Source organism: Nematostella vectensis, chromosome 7 (genome assembly GCF_932526225.1).
Source record: "Nematostella vectensis chromosome 7, jaNemVect1.1, whole genome shotgun sequence".
Taxonomy (NCBI): Eukaryota; Metazoa; Cnidaria; class Anthozoa; order Actiniaria; family Edwardsiidae; genus Nematostella; species Nematostella vectensis.
In genome coordinates, this window is record NC_064040.1 from 13,981,251 (window position 1) to 14,002,143 (window position 20,893).

The window sequence follows — 20,893 nt, forward strand, 5'->3', positions numbered from 1 at the left end:
AATACAGACTCGTTTTACGATGTCATTTGCCCCCAGTGATTTTGTTTTTTTCTTTTGCAATCTCGTAGATAAGTCAGAGTTTGACATTACGCGAGCTCGATTAATTTCAAAAGCGCACGAAGACAATCCCAATCGGAAATGGAAAAACAGGTGATACAACGAGCAGTTTAAAAGCACACCAACTGATCAAACACCACAATCGCACATGAATGCAATTGAATGGACGAATTGCACCTACCTACAATAGCGGTAAGACCGCCTAGACAAACTGATCTTAAAATACTCATTGTATTGATATAGAATGAACACTTTAATTGGTCACGTGAACAAAAATATTTTTTGACGGTCCCATGATATCTTGCAAGTAGAATATTTTGTTTTGTTATTTTGTTCGCTCAGGGTAATCCTGATTCAACCAATCTTACTCATTTAGGCCTAGTTTTAGACGCCTTTCTTTACATGTGCCTGTCTTTTCAAATACAAATACCGTAATGATTCGAATAAGCACCCTCTTTGAATAAGCGCCCCCTCCCCAATAAGCGGCCCCCTTCGACCTCGCGCACCGTGCGCTTATTTGAACCATAACGGTAAATGCAAATGAATTAAGTCGATTTTTTTATCTTGATTTGCCTGTATTTACATTCGGAGTGGCACATGAAAAGTAGCGCGTCTATTATACTTTTGAAATTGTATGTTTGGCTTCGACGGAGGGCTTACGCTCAGGCGTTATACATACAATTTTAACCTCGGGTTGAATTCTTTCTCTGGTCCCACCACGCCTAAGGAGACCAACACAATGTTGGTATCCTGCGTGAATTGTTCACTGTTAAACACGAACGCGCGCTATAAATAAAATTTAAAAACAGCGCGCTCTTTTAAAATGGAGTCATTATAGTGCGCGCGCGTACAAACAACAAATTTGAAATATCCATCGCTTCAAAACCTATCTATTTCTCGCTATTTTTCGTTCTGTTTCAAGAAACAGCTGTTGAAAAGGCTATGTTTGTTTCTATAGTGTGTTATCGGCCACTCTAGAACTTAATTATATTATTTTGGTCTCTCTCTACGGAGCTCTGCACTCAGTGATGTCAAATGACGAATTACAGCTTGCCTAAGGCAAGTTCCTTTTTATAGTGCGCGTTCTGGTTTAACCTGCCACGCGGTTGACATTCTATTGTTGTTCTTCTCGTTTCTGCTTCTCTTTCACTATTCTGCGAACTCTCGTCAATAATCTCAACTACTAAACTGATTCTGTCATTCAAACGGAATTACATTTGGTGCTTTTTTTTATTGGCCAGTGCCTTGCGGGGAATGGGCGTGATTGAAACCATTTCAGTGATGCTAATGAAAACACTCAAAGGGTTTTGAATGACGGAGAGCAGAAGGCGATTAAGCTGCTGAGAATCTTGGCGAGTGCATGCAGAAAAATTGAAAACTTTAGTAAAATTAGTTTTACGAAGTGGCTTCAGCCTCATAGTATAGTACATCATATCTCTAGCTTCAGCTAGACTAGCTCAGCTATAACTGTATGCATTCGCTTGGTTGACGCACGACTAGCACTGCGTAAACTTTAGCATCTCATTTTTGTTTAGGTTTGCGCTTTCTGTTGACGTTGAGGCAAGGAAAGGCAGGTTTGAGCGACAGGCAATCGATCATAGCTTCGGCATTGAGGAGTCGAGAGAAATAGTGAGCGTTGAGCGAGTTCACGGACTCAAGTCGTCTCCGCTTGTTATCGATCACCTCGTAGATCTGGGACAAATTAACGGAGTCTTGGTGAGTTTTAACATAGAGCTATAACAACGGCAATAACTACTGAAATGACGGGAACGACAATAAAAAAAGCCCGTCGATCCGACTTACGTGATGGGTGGTTTCGAAATGGATACTCATCTCAGTAGTGAATTAAATCCGCTTTAATCGCGGTGAATTTCAATATTGTATTTATAATGTATCAAATATTACGGAGAAACTGTATTTTTAAAAATGATCAGAGTTTTTTTTTTATATTAGAAACGAAAACAAAACAACATTGTCACACAAGTCGGATCTAAATACCGAATGACAGCAACATAGCTAGGAAGAGCAGGCAAGGGGTGAGAATGAAAGAGACCGCAGGTTCAACAGTGGCGAGAGGTCAGTGTCCTAGCGTAAGATGTCAACTGCACTACAGCAACGATGCACCAAAACAACAACAACGATAACATAAGCAGAACAACAGCATGTTCAACGGCACAAGAAGAACAGCAATGAGAATACAAAAACACAAACAGCTAAAACAAGGTAAAAAAGTCACACCTGGATCGCTTGAAGCAAGTCAAATCTGAATTGGTCAGCGGATGGCCCTGAGAGTGAAGTCATCCTTCCCGCCATACAAAAACGTTTTCCAGGATTCTACAGGAAAATCCACAAATATTAGTGACACAAGAAGTTATGAGAGGAGACCCTTCGCAATGACGAGCATAGTAGGGGGCTCAGCTCAAGAAAAGGGTTCATCAAGAAACAAGTGTCAAAGAAAAGTACGAAATGTCCATGAAAAAGTGTCCAAGAAAAACTATCCAAGAAATGTGTGAAATATAAAACTTTGAAAGAAAATTGTCCAAAAAGGGTATAAAAGGTATATTCTCCACCACTGAATGATTCATCGCCAGCCCGCGACTTCTAAGGAGGATGTAAGATCAAACTTACAATCAAAAACTGTGCGACATAGTCATCTTGGGAGTAGCTGTGGTACACTATCGTGTCCGGCTGGAGGAACTGATCCACGGCCGCCTGGAAAAGAAAATATTGCTCAGGCCTCACTCGGCAAGTAACAAAATAGAAAACAATATGGTGCTGATGCAAAATACCCGTGCTTCAATGTTGTGTAGAGGCGAGGCCCCGCCTTGTTCGTCACCAGTGCCCGCCTGCTCCTCGTCCTCGCTCCCAGGCTTTCGCATGCGCCATCGGATCCACCCCACAAGGTGGTAAATTAGGAGAAAGGGGAGGATGAAGAAAAAGAACAGGTTGAGGAGGAGTTCTTTCTTCTTGTTCCTCGGTTCGATCACTTCTTTACTGGGGACCAGAGAGAGCAACATATAGCAACGTTAGTGATCTTTTTATTTACTGGGAACCAGAGAGAGCAACATATAGCAACGTTAGTGATCTTTTTATTTACTGGGGACCAGAGAAAGCAACATGTAGCAACGTTAATGATCTTTTTATTTACTGGGTATCAGAGTGGAGAAAAGCAGCTTGAATGGGGACCTACTCACGTTTCGGTGTCTATCCGATCCCCAAATACTCCTACCTACGTTTTAGGGTCTATTCAATCTCCGAATACTCCTACAACTCACGTTTCAGGGTCTATCCGATCCCTGAATACTCCCCCTCACGTTTCAGGGTCTATCCGATCCCTGAATACTCCCCCTCACGTTTCAGGGACTATCCAGTCCCCGAATACTCCTACAACTCACGCTTTAGGGTCTATCCGATCCCCGAATACTCCTACTCACGTTTTAGGGTCTATCCAAACCCCGAATACTCCTACTAACGTTTCAGGGTCTATCCAAACCCCGAATACTCCTACTAACGTTTCAGGGTCTATCCAATCTCCGAATACGCTTACTCCTACTAATCACGTTTGAGAGTCTTTCCAATCTCCGAACACTCCTACTCACGTATCAGGGTCTATCCGATCCCCAAATACTCTACTCACCTTTCAGGGTCAATCCAATCCCCGAATACTCCTACTCACGTTTTAGGGTCTATCTGATCCCCGAATACTCCTACTCACGTTTCAGGGTCTATCCGATCCCTGAATACACCCCCTCACGTTTTAGGGTCTATCCAATCCCCGAATACTCCTACAACTCACGTTTTAGGGTCTATCCAATCCCCGAATACTCCTACTCACGTTTCGGGGTCTATCCGATCCCCAAATACTCTACTCACCTTTCAGGGTCTATCCAATCCCCGAATACTCCTACAACTCACGTTTCAGGGTCTATCCGATCTCCAAATATTCCTACTAACGCTTCAGGGTCTATCCAATCCCCGAATACTCCTACTCACGTTTCGGGGTCTATCCGATCCCCGTTTACTCCTCCTCACGTTTTAGGGTCTATCCGGGTCTATCCGATCCCCGAATACTCCTCCTCACGTTTAAGGGTCTATCCGATCCTCGAATACTCCTACTAACGTTTCAGGGTCTATCCGATCACCGAATGCTTCTCACGTTTTAGGGGTGTCCGATCCCCGAATACTCCTACTCACGTCTCAGGGTCTATCCGATCCCCAAATACTTCTACTTACGTTTCAGGGTCTATTCGATCACCGAATGCTTCTCACGTTTTAGGGGTGTCCGATCCCCGAATACTCCTACTCACGTCTCAGGGTCTATCCGATCCCCGAATACTCCTACTCACGTTTCAGGGTCTATCCGATCACCGAATGCTTCTCACGTTTTAGGGGTGTCCGATCCCCGAATACTCCTACTCACGTCTCAGGGTCTATCCGATCCCCAAATACTTCTACTTACGTTTCAGGGTCTATTCGATCTCCCGTCTCATTGAACTCCATGGTAACCATTCTCCCTGATCCATCGCGCCTGCGAACGCGCCCCTTGTTAGCTCCTCCAAAGCCAAACCGCGCGATACGCGACCCAGTCTTCCGGAACCCAAGAAACGCCTTGAGCCCTCCAAGTGACAACAGCCCAAGGGCAGTCCCGAGCAACGCCCACCCGGACTCCATGAAGTTAAACACGGAAGTAACGGTATCCCAGACATTCTTGATTTTGTTCCAAAGCTTGGGGAAGAAGCCGAGGTCGAGCCCGGAATCTTTGGGTTTGGTTTTGGTGAAGTCTCGGTCTTCACGCTTGGTACACTTGAACCCGTTCTTGAAGCACTGGACAAGCGTTGAAGGAAATGATGTAGAAAAGTTATGATACCTTTCACAACTGAGCGCAGCGGAAGCGCGTCGAACACACGTGTGTTCTTGTGAATTTGCGCAATTGTTAGTTTATGGTTACAATACTCGTGTATTTGATGCGTGTGTTATTTATTTTTTGAAAAATAAATAATCAGTATAATATTCTGTATAAAATTCAGCATTTTTCTTGCATGCACGAGTTCGCTTTCGCACGTGTTTTGCTGTATGTTTACGCTTACTTTGCTCATAGTAGTCGTGCATGCGTTATTCAGTGCTGAAGGCACTGGCGGAGACGCAGAATTGGGTTGTATGCATGCACGCGTCCAAATATGTTCCGGTGTGTTTAACCGTGCTCGCTCATGTTAACAGAAGTCGTGCATATGTGTTTGCGTTTGTAACTTACGCTGCAGCCACAGCTGCTGGCGCAGACACATGGCTCGGTAGTCCTAAATGTCACATTAGACGAATCCACCATTTTTCGCCGCGCATCGTACAGTTGAACTAAGCAGACACACAGTAGAGTCAAGACATGCCAACGGTTAGAAGAGTAATATCAGGATTTTTATTAAGGAGAAGAGGGGGAATAGGGCCTTTCTGTGGTCACACTTGACGGATGGTCCCGTACCTATGCAAAAGTTGTCTTCGCCTTTCTCATTGTTATACCCTGTGACCCGTACCTATACAGAAGATATCTACGCCTTTCTTATTGTATTATACCCTATGTCCCGTACTTAAGTTATCACCGCCTTTCTCATTGTTATACCCAATGCTCCGTACCTATGCAAAAGTTGTCTCCGCCTTTCTCATTGTTATACCCTATTGCCTGTACCTATACAGAAGTTGTCTCCGCCTTTCTCATTGCTATACCCTATTGCCTGTACCTATACAGAAGTTGTCTCCGCCTTTCTCGTACCCTTTCTCCAGTACCTATGCAGAAGTTGTCTCCGCCCTTCTCGTACCCTTTGTCCTGTACCTATATAGAAGTTGTCTCCGCCTTTCTCGTACCCTTTGTCCTGTACCTATGCAAAAGTTGTCTCCGCCTTTCTCATACCCTATGCGGCCCTATACCTATACAGAAGTTGTCTCCGCCTTTCTCATTGTTATACCCTTTGTCCTGTACCTATATAAAAGTTGTCTCCGCCTTTTTCGTACCCTTTGTCCTGTACCTATATAGCAGTTGTCTCCGCCTTTCTCGTACCCTTTGTCCTGTACCTAAATAAAAGTTGTCTCCGCCTTTCTCGTACCCTTTGTCCTGTACCTATATAGAAGTTGTCTCCGCCTTTCTCGTACCCTTTGTCCTGTACCTATATAGAAGTTGTCTCCGCCTTTCTCGTACCCTTTGTCAAGTACCTATATAGAAGTTGTCTCCGCCTTTCTCATTGTTATACCCTTTGTCCTGTACCTATATAAAAGTTGTCTCCGCCTTTCTCGTACCCTTTGTCCTGTACCTATGCAGAAGTTGTCTCCGCCTTTTTCGTACCCTTTGTCCTGTACCTATACAGAAGTTGTCTCCGCCTTTCTCATACCCTATGCGGCCCTACGTCTGTCTCCGCCTTTCTCATACCTATGTCCCGTACCTATACAGAAATTGTCTCCGCCTTTCCACTGCTGCGCCTTCACACTGAACGTGAAGGAGTGCGTCTGCTGTGGGTTGATAGAAGCTGCCTTCTCCAGCAGTTTGCCGATACCCACTGAACACTCCTTGATCACCACCTAGAATAACATTAAGTCACGGTGTAAAAAAGGTCACAAGGGTATAACACAGTGACGCAAAAATGATAACAAAACAATTCGACGTATTCTGGGTTGTGTTACTTATGTAATAGGGTAAGGGAGAAATAAAAAGAAATCGTGCAAGCTTGAAAAACTCGTGAATCGCAAATATACACAAGCGACACACATAGATTAAGGATCTAATAAAATAAAAAAACACCAAGACAGGTTGCGCGTGGCACTTACGTAAAAGTCTGCCGTGACGAGGCCGATGTTTTGTACGATGACGTACAGGTTACCGTCACGTGACAGGGCCTCGAAATCCTGGGCGTACGCGCGCAATATCTTGCCTTCAGCCCTGAGAATAGAGATCATTCAAGGAACCACGTGACATTAGAACTGTGGTCATGTGGTCAAAACTTTTTACTGATGCTTCTTTCAGGGATCTTAGGGAACCCAAACCGCAACATCAATACAAATTGGAATAAAAAGCGCAATAAATTGCGAATTGAATAAAATGCGGAAGGCAATGAGGACAGAGTTTAAAGGAAGTTAGCCAATGAGCATTCCAGAATAACAGTTTTGATTGACAGAATTCTGTCGTGTTTCGATGGGCGATAAACTTTGCCACGCTGATGGCTGGTAAAGCTCATGGTAATCAGATAATGTGTTTGTCGCATCCCCACTGGCCTAACTTCCTTAATCTGTCAAGGTGGCCACGGCAGCGCGCGTCGCATTGTACAACCTAGAGGTCGCCTAGCTTGTCACTTACATACCTATTGTATATGAGTATGACGTCATCGGCGCTAATCTGTAACGTCACCATACTCGTCATCACCTCGTCTACTTCGTACGTCAGCACGAAATGATTGTTGTCTTTACGCTGGTTTACTCCTAGCAGCTTGCCGAACTTCTGAGGAAAATAATACGGGGTTTTCCCGGAGGCTCGTCGTTTCTACAGAGGGAACGAACGGACAGCGTTACTGTGTGTTTTTTTTTCGCCATTATTTTTGTGTAAAATGCTTACACATGAATATAGGAGAGTTTGGACGTGTGTGAATTTTATCTGCTATGGTTTTGTGTGTTCGCCTTACCGTATCTTCCTCGAAATAGTCCTTGGGTTGGTTATGAAGACAGCTATAAGAAAGCACAAGAGACGCCGACCTTGAGTTCCCCGATACTGGATATGTATTCAAATTGGCTTCACAACAAAAACTATTACACTAGGCGGGAGAGTCAACCAATGGCATACATGTACTGGTACCATCTCAATCTAGCGGAAGGGTTGTTACTGCGAACAGACCATGGGAGCGCAGATAATGCTTATGAAAAGGTAAAGATGGAGTAACTCTTCTTGTTTCTGCGAGCAGCCCATGGGGGTATAGTTTATGCTTGAGGGCAGGGTGAAGAAGGTCTTACTCTCAGTGTTTCTGCGAGCAGCCCATGGGGGCGCAGTTAATGCTTACGGGCAGGGTGGAGATGGACTTACTCTCCTTGTTTCTGCGAGCAGCCCATAGGTGCCTGAGCTCGGAATGCAGAGAAGCTGACGCCAATCTTATCACACTCGTGTGGACCGGACGACTTGTAGTTCACCTCGTGTTTGTCAATCAGCATATAGTCATGAGGCCCATTCTACCAACAGAAAAGCATATAGTCATGAGGCCCATTCTACCAACAGAAAAGCACATAGTCATGAGACCCATTCTACCAACAGAAAAGCATATAGTATGGGGCCCATTCTACCAACAGAAAAGCATATAGTATGAGGCCCATTCTACCAACAGAAAAGCACATAGTCATGAGACCCATTCTACCAACAGAAAAGCATATAGTCATGAGGCCCATTCTAACAACAGAAAAGCATATAGTCATGAGGCCCATTCTACCAACAAAAAAGCATATAGTCATGAGGCCCCTACCAACAGAAAAGCATATAGTATGAGGCCCGTTCTAACAACAGAAAAGCATATAGTCATGAGACCCATTCTACCAACAGAAAAGCATATAGTCATGAGGCCCATTCTAACAACAGAAAAGCACATAGTCATGAGACCCATTCTACCAACAAAAAAGCATATAGTCATGAGGCCCATTCTAACAACAGAAAAGCATATAGTATGAGGCCCATTCTAACAACAAAAAAGCATATAGTCATGAGGCCCATTCTACCAACAGAAAAGCACATAGTCATGAGACCCATTCTACCAACAGAAAAGCATATAGTATGAGGCCCATTCTACCAACAGAAAAGCATATAGTCATGAGGCCCATTCTACCAACAGAAAAGCATATAGTCATGAGGCCCATTCTAACAACAGAAAAGCATATAGTATGAGGCCCGTTCTACCAACAGAAAAGCATATAGTCATGAGGCCCATTCTACCAACAGAAAAGCATATAGTATGAGACCCATTCTACCAACAGAAAAGCATATAGTATGAGGCCCGTTCTACCAACAGAAAAGCATATAGTCATGAGGCCCATTCTACCAACAGAAAAGCATATAGTATGAGGCCCGTTCTACCAACAGAAAAGCATATAGTCATGAGACCCATTCTACCAACAGAAAAGCATATAGTATGAGGCCCATTCTACCAACAGAAAAGCATATAGTATGAGGCCCGTTCTACCAACAGAAAAGCATATAGTCATGAGACCCATTCTACCAACAGAAAAGCATATAGTCATGAGGCCCATTCTACCAACAGAAAAGCATATAGTATGAGGCCCATTCTACCAACAGAAAAGCATATAGTCATGAGACCCATTCTACCAACAGAAAAGCATATAGTATGAGGCCCATTCTACCAACAGAAAAGCATATAGTCATGAGGCCCATTCTACCAACAGAAAAGCACATAGTCATGAGACCCATTCTACCAACAGAAAAGCATATAGTCATGAGGCCTATTCTACCAACAGAAAAGCATATAGTCATGAGACCCATTCTACCAACAGAAAAGCATATAGTATGAGGCCCGTTCAACCAACAGAAAAGCATATAGTCATGAGGCCCATTCTACCAACAGAAAAGCATATAGTATGAGACCCATTCTACCAACAGAAAAGCATATAGTATGAGGCCCGTTCTACCAACAGAAAAGCATATAGTCATGAGGCCCATTCTACCAACAGACAAGCATATAGTATGAGGCCCATTCTACCAACAGAAAAGCATATAGTATGAGGCCCGTTCTACCAACAGAAAAGCATATAGTATGAGGCCCATTCTAACAACAGAAAAGCATATAGTAATGAGGCCCATTCTACCAACAGAAAAGCATATAGTCATGAGGCCCATTCTACCAACAGACAAGCATATAGTATGAGGCCCATTCTACCAACAGAAAAGCATATAGTCATGAGGCCCATTCTAACAACAGAAAAGCATATAGTATGAGGCCCATTCTACCAACAGAAAAGCATATAGTCATGAGGCCCATTCTAACAACAGAAAAGCATATAGTATGAGGCCCATTCTACCAACAGAAAAGCACATAGTCATGAGGCGCATTCTACCAACAGAAAAGCATATAGTCATGAGACCCATTCTACCAACAGAAAAGCACATAGTCATGAGGCGCATTCTACCAACAGAAAAGCATACAGTCATGAGACCCATTCTACCAACAGAAAAGCACATAGTCATGAGGCGCATTCTACCAACAGAAAAGCATATAGTCATGAGACCCATTCTACCAACAGAAAAGCATATAGTATGAGGCCCATTCTACCAACAGAAAAGCATATAGTCATGAGGCCCATTCTAACAACAGAAAAGCATATAGTCATGAGACCCATTCTACCAACAGGAAAGCACATAGTCATGAGGCCCATTCTAACAACAAAAAAGCATATAGTATGAGGCCCATTCTAACAACAGAAAAGCATATAGTCATGAGGCCCATTCTACCAACAGAAAAGCATATAGTATGAGGCCCATTCTACCAACAGAAAAGCATATAGTCATGAGACCCATTCTAACAACAGAAAAGCATATAGTATGAGGCCCATTCTAACAACAGAAAAGCATATAGTATGAGGCCCATTCTAACAACAGAAAAGCATATAGTATGAGGCCCATTCTAACAACAGAAAAGCATATAGTATGAGGCCCATTCTACCAACAGAAAAGCATATAGTCATGAGACCCATTCTAACAACAAAAAAGCATATAGTATGAGGCCCATTCTAACAACAGAAAAGCATATAGTATGAGGCCCATTCTACCAACAGAAAAGCATATAGTATGAGGCCCATTCTACCAACAGAAAAGCATATAGTCATGAGACCCATTCTACCAACAGAAAAGCATATAGTCATGAGACCCATTCTACCAACAGAAAAGCATATAGTCATGAGGCCCATTCTACCAACAGAAAAGCATATAGTCATGAGGCGCATTCTACCAACAGAAAAGCATATAGTCATGAGGCCCGTTCTACCAACAGAAAAGCATATAGTCATGAGGCCCATTCTAACAACAAAAAAGCATATAGTCATGAGGCGCATTCTACCAACAGAAAAGCATATAGTATGAGGCCCATTCTACCAACAGAAAAGCATATAGTCATGAGGCCCGTTCTACCAACAGAAAAGCATATAGTCATGAGGCCCATTCTAACAACAAAAAAGCATATAGTCATGAGGCCCATTCTACCAACAGAAAAGCATATAGTCATGAGGCGCATTCTACCAACAGAAAAACATTTAGTCATGAGACCCATTCTACCAACAGAAAAGCATATAGTCATGAGGCCCATTCTACCAACAGAAAAGCATATAGTCATGAGGCCCATTCTAACAACAGAAAAGCATATAGTCATGAGGCCCATTCTACCAACAGAAAAGCATATAGTCATGAGGCCCATTCTACCAACAGAAAAGCATATAGTCATGAGGCGCATTCTACCAACAGAAAAGCATATAGTCATGAGGCCTATTCTAACAACAAAAAAGCATATAGTCATGAGGCCCATTCTACCAACAGAAAAGCATATAGTCATGAGGCCTATTCTAACAACAAAAAAGCATATAGTCATGAGGCCCATTCTAACAACAAAAAAGCATATAGTCATGAGACCCATTCTACCAACAGAAAAGCATATAGTATGAGGCCCATTCTACCAACAGAAAAGCATATAGTATGAGGCCCATTCTACCAACAGAAAAGCATATAGTCATGAGGCCCATTCTACCAACAGAAACGCATATAGTCATGAGGCCTATTCTAACAACAAAAAAGCATATAGTCATGAGGCCCATTCTAACAACAAAAAAGCATATAGTATGAGGCCCATTCTAACAACAAAAAAGCATATAGTCATGAGGCCCATTCTACCAACAGAAAAGCATATAGTCATGAGGCCCATTCTACCAACAGAAAAGCATATAGTCATGAGGCCTATTCTACCAACAGAAAAGCATATAGTCATGAGGCCCATTCTAACAACAGAAAAGCATATAGTATGAGGCCCATTCTACCAACAGAAAAGCATATAGTCATGAGGCCCATTCTAACAACAGAAAAGCATATAGTTATGAGGCCCATTCTACCAACAGAAAAGCATATAGTCATGAGGCCCATTCTACCAACAGAAAAGCATATAGTCATGAGGCCCATTCTAACAACAGAAAAGCATATAGTCATGAGACCCATTCTACCAACAGAAAAGCATAGAGTATGAGGCCCATTCTACCAACAGAAAAGCATATAGTATGAGGCCCATTCTACCAACAGAAAAGCATTTATAATCATGAGGCCCATTCTACCAACAGAAAAGCATATAGTATGAGGCCCATTCTAACAACAGAAAAGCATATAGTCATGAGGCCCATTCTACCAACAGAAAAGCATATAGTATGAGGCCCATTCTACCAACAGAAAAGCATATAGTCATGAGGCCCATTCTACCAACAGAAAAGCATATAGTATGAGGCCCATTCTACCAACAGAAAAGCATATAGTCATGAGGCCCATTCTACCAACAGAAAAGCATATAGTATGAGGCCCATTCTACCAACAGAAAAGCATATAGTCATGAGGCCCATTCTACCAACAGAAAAGCATATAGTCATGAGGCCCATTCTACCAACAGAAAAGCATATAGTCATGAGGCCCATTCTACCAACAGAAAAGCATATAGTATGAGGCCCATTCTACCAACAGAAAAGCATATAGTCATGAGAACCATTCTACCAACAGAAAAGCATATAGTCATGAGGCCCCTACCAACAGAAAAGCATATAGTATGAGGCCCATTCTACCAACAGAAAAGCATATAGTCATGAGGCCCATTCTACCAACAGAAAAGCATATAGTCATGAGGCCCATTCTACCAACAGAAAAGCATATAGTATGAGGCCCATTCTACCAACAGAAAAGCATATAGTCATGAGGCCCATTCTACCAACAGAAAAGCATATAGTATGAGGCCCATTCTACCAACAGAAAAGCATATAGTCATGAGGCCCATTCTACCAACAGAAAAACATATAGTATGAGGCCCATTCTACCAACAGAAAAACATATAGTATGAGGCCCATTCTACCAACAGAAAAGCATATAATCATGAGACCAATTCTACCAACAGAAAAGCATATAGTCATGAGGCCCATTCTAACAACAGAAAAGCATATAGTATGAGGCCCATTCTACCAACAGAAAAGCATATAGTCATGAGGCCCATTCTACCAACAGAAAAGCATATAGTATGAGGCCCATTCTACCAACAGAAAAGCATATAGTCATGAGGCCCATTCTACCAACAGAAAAGCATATAGTCATGAGACCCATTCTACCAACAGAAAAGCATATAGTATGAGGCCCATTCTACCAACAGAAAAGCATATAGTCATGAGGCCCATTCTACCAACAGAAAAGCATATAGTCATGAGGCCCATTCTACCAACAGAAAAGCATATAGTATGAGGCCAATTCTACCAACAGAAAAACATATAGTATGAGGCCCATTCTACCAACAGAAAAACATATAGTATGAGGCCCATTCTACCAACAGAAAAGCATATAATCATGAGACCCATTCTACCAACAGAAAAGCATATAGTCATGAGGCCCATTCTAACAACAGAAAAGCATATAGTATGAGGCCCATTCTACCAACAGAAAAGCATATAGTCATGAGGCCCATTCTACCAACAGAAAAGCATATAGTATGAGGCCCATTCTACCAACAGAAAAGCATATAGTCATGAGGCCCATTCTACCAACAGAAAAGCATATAGTCATGAGACCCATTCTACCAACAGAAAAGCATATAGTATGAGGCCCATTCTACCAACAGAAAAGCATATAGTCATGAGGCCCATTCTACCAACAGAAAAGCATATAGTCATGAGGCCCATTCTACCAACAGAAAAGCATATAGTCATGAGGCCCATTCTACCAACAGAAAAGCATATAGTATGAGGCCCATTCTACCAACAGAAAAGCATATAGTATGAGACCCATTCTACCAACAGAAAAGCATATAGTCATGAGGCCCATTCTACCAACAGAAAAGCATATAGTCATGAGGCCCATTCTAACAACAGAAAAGCATATAGTATGAGGCCCATTCTACCAACAGAAAAGCATATAGTATGAGGCCCATTCTACCAACAGAAAAGCATATAGTCATGAGACCCATTCTACCAACAGAAAAGCATATAGTATGAGGCCCATTCTACCAACAGAAAAGCATATAGTCATGAGGCCCATTCTAACAACAGAAAAGCATATAGTATGAGGCCCATTCTACCAACAGAAAAGCATATAGTATGAGGCCAATTCTACCAACAGAAAAACATATAGTATGAGGCCCATTCTACCAACAGAAAAGCATATAGTCATGAGACCCATTCTACCAACAGAAAAGCATATAGTATGAGACCCATTCTACCAACAGAAAAACCTATATTATGAGGCCCATTCTACCAAAAGAAAAGCATATAGTCATGAGACCCATTCTACCAACAGAAAAGCATATAGTATGAGGCCCATTCTACCAACAGAAAAGCATATAGTCATGAGGCCCATTCTAACAACAGAAAAGCATATAGTCATGAGGCCCATTCTACCAACAGAAAAGCATATAGTCATGAGACCCATTCTACCAACAGAAAAGCATATAGTCATGAGGCCCATTCTAACAACAGACAAGCATATAGTCATGAGGCCCATTCTAACAACAGAAAAGCATATAGTATGAGGCCCATTCTACCAACAGAAAAGCATATAGTCATGAGGCCCATTCTACCAACAGAAAAGCATATAGTCATGAGACCCATTCTACCAACAGAAAAGCATATAGTATGAGGCCCATTCTACCAACAGAAAAGCATATAGTCATGAGACCCATTCTAACAACAGAAAAGCATATAGTCATGAGGCCCATTCTAACAACAGACAAGCATATAGTCATGAGGCCCATTCTAACAACAGAAAAAACATATAGTCATGAGGCCCATTCTACCAACAGAAAAGCATATAGTCATGAGACCCATTCTACCAACAGAAAAGCATATAGTCATGAGGCCCGTTCTACCAACAGAAAAGCATATAGTATGAGGCCCATTCTACCAACAGAAAAGCATATAGTATGAGGCCCATTCTACCAACAGAAAAGCATATAGTCATGAGGCCCGTTCTACCAACAGAAAAGCATATAGTATGAGGCCCATTCTAACAACAGAAAAGCATATATAGTCATGAGGCCCGTTCTACCAACAGAAAAGCATATAGTCATGAGGCCCATTCTAACAACAGAAAAACATATAGTATGAGACCCATTCTACCAACAGAAAAGCATATAGTATGAGGCCCGTTCTACCAACAGAAAAGCATATAGTCATGAGGCCCATTCTACCAACAGAAAAGCATATAGTCATGAGACCCATTCTACCAACAGAAAAGCATATAGTCATGAGGCCCATTCTACCAACAGAAAAGCATATAGTCATGAGACCCATTCTACCAACAGAAAAGCATATAGTCATGAGGCCCATTCTAACAACAGAAAAGCATACAGTCATGAGACCCATTCTAACAACAGAAAAGCATATAGTCATGAGGCCCATTCTAACAACAGAAAAGCATATAGTCATGAGGCCCATTCTACGAATATAAAAACATTGAGTCATCTGACTTCCTACGAATAGAGGGTTTACCCTGAACTGCGGGTGTGTCTTGGGGTCCACCTTCTCGCTCACGTACGGGATGAGTAAGTACTTGGTAGTCAAGACAGGGAACTGCTTGTGTGACTGGAACTCGCCGATGAACGTCGCGTGGAGCTCAAAAGAATAAAGCAAACTGTTTAATATCTGACCACAGGTCATAGACCGGAAAGGGGGATGCAACAAACTTTACATAAAACATCTTTTATTCTTTGCAGACAGACGGTGTTTAAACAGTGAATACAGTGAATATGCAAATAAGGATGGGCCATCAGCAGCCCTCTCACTCTCCTTCCATCCCTAGAAACAACACCCCTTACCCTGCAGCCCACCCCACTTCTGATGGTAACTACCTCACCCCTTCCTTCTCCTACCATTCCATTCCTAGCAACAACAACCCCACTTCTGATGGTAACTACCTCACCCCTTCCTTCTCCTACCATTCCATTCCTAGCAACAACAGCCCCACTTCTGATGGTAACTACCTCACCCCTTCCTCCTCCTACCATTCCATTCCTAGCAACAACAACCCCACTTCTGATGGTAACTACCTCACCCCTTCCTCCTCCTACCATTCCATTCCTAGCAACAACAACCCCACTTCTGATGGTAACTACCTCACCCCTTCCTCCTCCTACCATTCCATTCCTAGCAACAACAACCCCACTTCTGATGGTAACTACCTCACCCCTTCCTCCTCCTACCATTCCATTCCTAGCAACAACAACCTCACTTCTGATGGTAACTACCTCACCCCTTCCTCCTCCTACCATTCCATTCCTAGCAACAACAGCCCCACTTCTGATGGTAACTACCTCACCCCTTCCTACTCCTACCATTCCATTCCTAGCAACAACAACCCCACTTCTGATAGTAACTACCTCAACCCTTCCTCCTCCTACCATTCCATTCCTAGCAACAACACCCTCACTTCTGATGGTAGTTACCCTCACCCCTCCCTCCTACTCCCACTCCATCCCTAGTTTTAATCCCCTTACCCTGCCGTGTACGCCCACCCCACTTCTGATGGTAGGTCCAATGACAATTTCTCCTCCATCCACCCATTTGGATTGTGTCTTATTGCCCACTTTTTCAACCACCAGGTCGTAGGCCTTCACGTGGATGCTAAAGTCCATCTGCCACAGCCCCACCTCATTCACTGTGTACCTAAATATGCACTTTGTGTGAGAGGTGATGTCAAACAGTCAATCGAGCCCTAAAACTTTATATTAGAGGCGCTATGGAAAATTCAACAGCCCATGTAACTAAACATGCACATTGGAAGCACTCTTAAACAGTCAATCAGCCTAAACATGCACTTAAATGTGAAGCGCTATCAAAGGGTCAATCAAGCCTACGTGTTACTTTCCTATAGTTTACTAATAATTTAAACCATGGAACAATGGGAATTTAGTGATTAAAGTTTCCCCCAAACTGAGGGGTGTTTAGTTGAAGTCCCCATGTCGGAGGTCTGAGTACACACGTGAGATTATTTCATGAGCAAGCGTCATCAGCTGTCTTGCTGGCCTGCGGCGTCAATTCGAGGAGGGTGATTATTTTGAAAGCAACTCGACTTGATATTTTACAGTAGTAATTTTACAGTTCTTCCAGTTTGTCCCTACTTACCACAGATCATCAAAGGTCATGCAGTGCGCTGCAGCCTGAGTCCCGAATAATTTGCAGTTGATACCAGCACGCGAGTAAGGGTTCTTGTCGTTAAATGAGCCACGCCATTTCTCCTGCTCTGTGCAGCGACAGCAGAAACCCTACAGAAAATTACTGCAGTTTACAATGTTCTGTTTATTGCGTGCGAGTAAGATACAGGCGGCGGTTCCTAGAAAGCACAGGTTAGCGCTAACCCACAGTCACTTCCCTACTTGTCATTTTCTTTATAATTTTTGAGGATATTGGGGAGGGGGGTATGTGCCCCCAGTGCCCAGCCCCCTGCCACAGCCTTACATGGATGCTGCACAGTGCTTTGATTTCTACCCTTGCAAAAATCTTAAGAGCACACCTTTTGATTTTGAACTAACATACCTGGCTGTCCCAGATAGGCTTGCCCTCTGCATCCGTGTAGAAGCCACAAAGTGCATCCTCGTCATCCCAGGCATCACTGCAGGCATGGTATGAACCCGAGGCGTGCCACTTGCTGTCTGAGATGACGACACGCTCTGTTGGCTTGTTATTCACCATCTAGCAACAGTATTAGCAACATAAGCTTCACAGTAACCATCTAGAAACAGTATAAGTACCATATGCTCCATAGTAAGATCAAAATTTTAAAAAAATTGAAATTCTCTTTTTCAAAAGATCTAAGGATTTTAAGGATTGCCTATAAAATTATGCAAATTCATTTTCATACTTTTGAATAAATGGTGAAGGTGCAAATGAAATCAACTATTCAAAATTGCCCAAGCTGTAGTAAGCTCATGGAAAATTTTGAAACTGGTCTATGTTTCATTGTTAAATACTCTTCAGAGGTCAATTTCATATAAACAAACAAAATATAAATTCATTATAAGCTCAATTGTTTTCATATTTTACTGCTTTTAGCTTACTGAAAGTGAAAATTAATAGTTAAATTACAAAGGAGCTTATAAAGATTGTTTACTTACTGCAAGGTAGTAATAGGGGTAGGTAAGTTTCACTGGTGTTTTAGCTAGCGTGATTATAAATGGATTGTAGAGGCGAGCCATCTCTTTTTCTGTCTGGTCGTAGACCTTACTGACATTTGTCACTGCTTTCAGAAACTCAGTACCGTTCTAGCGAAAACAAATGTGGAAAATATCATAGTTACATCAGAAAAAGTACACCTTTATCATTACTATTTCGTCTATGAGTGTGTGATTAGTGTGATTTATTAAGGAGAAATGGCTCTAGAAAATTAAACGTTGTTAATGGTCTACCTTGTTTTACTTACTTAACTTACTTCTCGACCACCTTTCCATTTAAATGTATTTCCGGTGAAATTTTCAAGTAAAAGAGAAATGTTTTGCATTGTTGAGCTTGTTCTACATTAGAGTAAGATTGTGTAGACTATTTTAAAAATATTCTCATAATTTTATTTTTTTGCCTTGGAGGCGATTAAATATTTAAGAAAGACTTTTAAAACTTGTGGCTATCAATAAAACATTGTCGCAAATACTTAAAACATCCTCAAAATTGTACATCGTAAGTCCGTAGGAGATAAGTAAATTCTGATCGTGATTCTTATTGTGCTGTAAATACATCTTTATAATGACTGGAAGTAAAATAATTCCTTACCTGACCGCTTCTTACTGACAAAGTCACGATGAGTTTCTTCTCACAGGCTTTTTGGTCAACCACATTGTATGGATCGTCGCTATTTCCCGTGTTTTCGCACATTTGTAGACTACTCTTTGCAATCACATCCGAATAAGATTCATTCGCCAGGCAAAGCAAACCAACCAAAATCATAATAATTTGACCTCTTCCCATGGCGTTTTTCTTATAGAAACAAGGCCTTTAATCTCGAAGAATTAGAAGCTCACCATGTGGACAAAATATGGAGGCGGTTTGAAGAATTTTAGTAGCATTTTAGGACTTTCTCATTTCAACTTTAGCTTGTTCGAAAAAAAAATCGCGCCACTTGTTTGAAAGTAGTGCTTGCGCATAACAGAATGCGGTAAACCGCTGGACTCTGAGCTCGGTGGGAAAAGTCAATCAATCAATCAAAGTCTTACAGGTTAGCGGGAAATAGCGGGAAAGGGAAGTGACGTTCTTTGCTCCCTTCCCTTTAAGCTTTGCGCGCTTCCGAAATCTCCCTTCCGAAAACTTGCGTTACGACTGGGGACGATTCAGGGGAACGCCTACACAAGTAAGTCAGAATTTTTTTATTTTTAATGTGATAGTATTACCTGATTTTAATTTAAGGGTTTTTAAAAAGATTTTTTAAACGGCGCTATATTTCAACACCGTTAAATGTTTTTACAATTTAAAAAAACAAAATCGCGATTTATTTCACAAAGTTTTATCCATAGTTGACCATAACCAATGAAGCATCAGATCTTATGATCTTTTGCGATAACTTAAGAGCACGACATACAATTTACGTAGGAAACATGTTAATTCCCAGCTCTGATTTCCGAGGGTCAAAGAAGATGAATGAGCAAAATTGTAAATATGAATCATAACATAATGCCAAGAGAGCATAAGATATGTTCTGTAGGTTATGTTTCTCGCATTAATATCTCATTATTAGAGTAATGCTTGTAACATAGGATATGTTCTTTTATCTTATGGATATAATATATTATTACGATATGATTATTAGACTTATTTATCAAGATCGACAGCAATATATTCGCTAATTTGGCACATTTTAAGAAAGCATATTTAGTGCGCAATTTGTGTCTATCGTGCGAAAAGGAGGCGGAAACAAAGTGATTGTTATAATCTCGGTTATCTTGTTTAAACACGACATGGTGTCTGTGTGTAGGCTTTGCAAAAAACAATATTATCCCACGCAATAAGAGAGAAACCCTTATTTTCTTTTTATCCCCCACAAAGAAATTCGCCGTGTCACGAACCACTCCTCCTCAAATAGTCACTAAGCGATCGAATCTTAAAAGAGGGACCGCAATCTCTTTATCGATTGCCAATATTGTCACGGAAGATTTCAAGAGCTTTCCATAAAACCCCTCCAATCGCCTCATGCTGGCTGTGATCAGTATATAGATCCTTTTTCTGTAGAAAAAACGTGTCAGGAGCGAAATTAGGTTTTTTTTAAAGGGGGGGGGGGGGAGAACAAAAAAGACGATTAAAAAGTACGTTGCTGCTTTTTCCCTTATAGGTGGGTTGTCCCCCTCCCCCCCTAGATCCGCCCTTAAATCTTAAGCTTGGCCTGAAACTATTTTTTTCCCAGCATTTGCTTAAAATGTTCCCAGAACACATCCTAAAATGTTACTAATCTAGCCCGTTCTTTCTTGAGCCAAATTATTTCATTGTGTTGGTACAGGTGTATTTTGATTGCTGCTTGTATCATCTTGTCAGTTGTCATGACTACCACAACACCATCTATGCTTTTGAAACCGAGACCAGGGGCGGATCCAGGATTTCAAAATAAGGGGGGGGGGGGTGG

General features: G+C 41.9%; 1 protein-coding gene and 1 long non-coding RNA gene across 2 annotated transcripts; one reads left to right on the plus strand and one right to left on the minus strand.

Moving 5' to 3' along the window:
* Positions 1-53: 53 nt before the first annotated feature.
* LOC5507857 (hapless 2) lies at positions 54-20,464 on the minus strand. Its single transcript, XM_001628445.3, has 17 exons — positions 19,057-20,464; positions 18,408-18,554; positions 17,830-17,985; positions 17,419-17,558; positions 16,791-16,959; positions 15,787-15,909; positions 8,108-8,250; positions 7,713-7,755; positions 7,395-7,573; positions 6,865-6,976; positions 6,483-6,618; positions 5,309-5,406; positions 4,517-4,881; positions 2,847-3,051; positions 2,686-2,769; positions 2,296-2,391; positions 54-1,749 (listed from the first exon to the last, which is right to left on the minus strand). The coding sequence occupies exons 1-17, from the start codon at positions 19,249-19,251 to the stop codon at positions 1,579-1,581; spliced, it is 2,562 nt and encodes an 853-aa protein (XP_001628495.1). The 5' UTR covers positions 19,252-20,464; the 3' UTR covers positions 54-1,578.
* On the plus strand, positions 1,669-2,276 carry LOC116615021. The gene is made up of 2 exons (XR_004294813.2): positions 1,669-1,773; positions 2,011-2,276. It is a non-coding gene; the product is annotated as an uncharacterized LOC116615021 (long non-coding RNA).
* Positions 20,465-20,893: the final 429 nt, after the last annotated feature.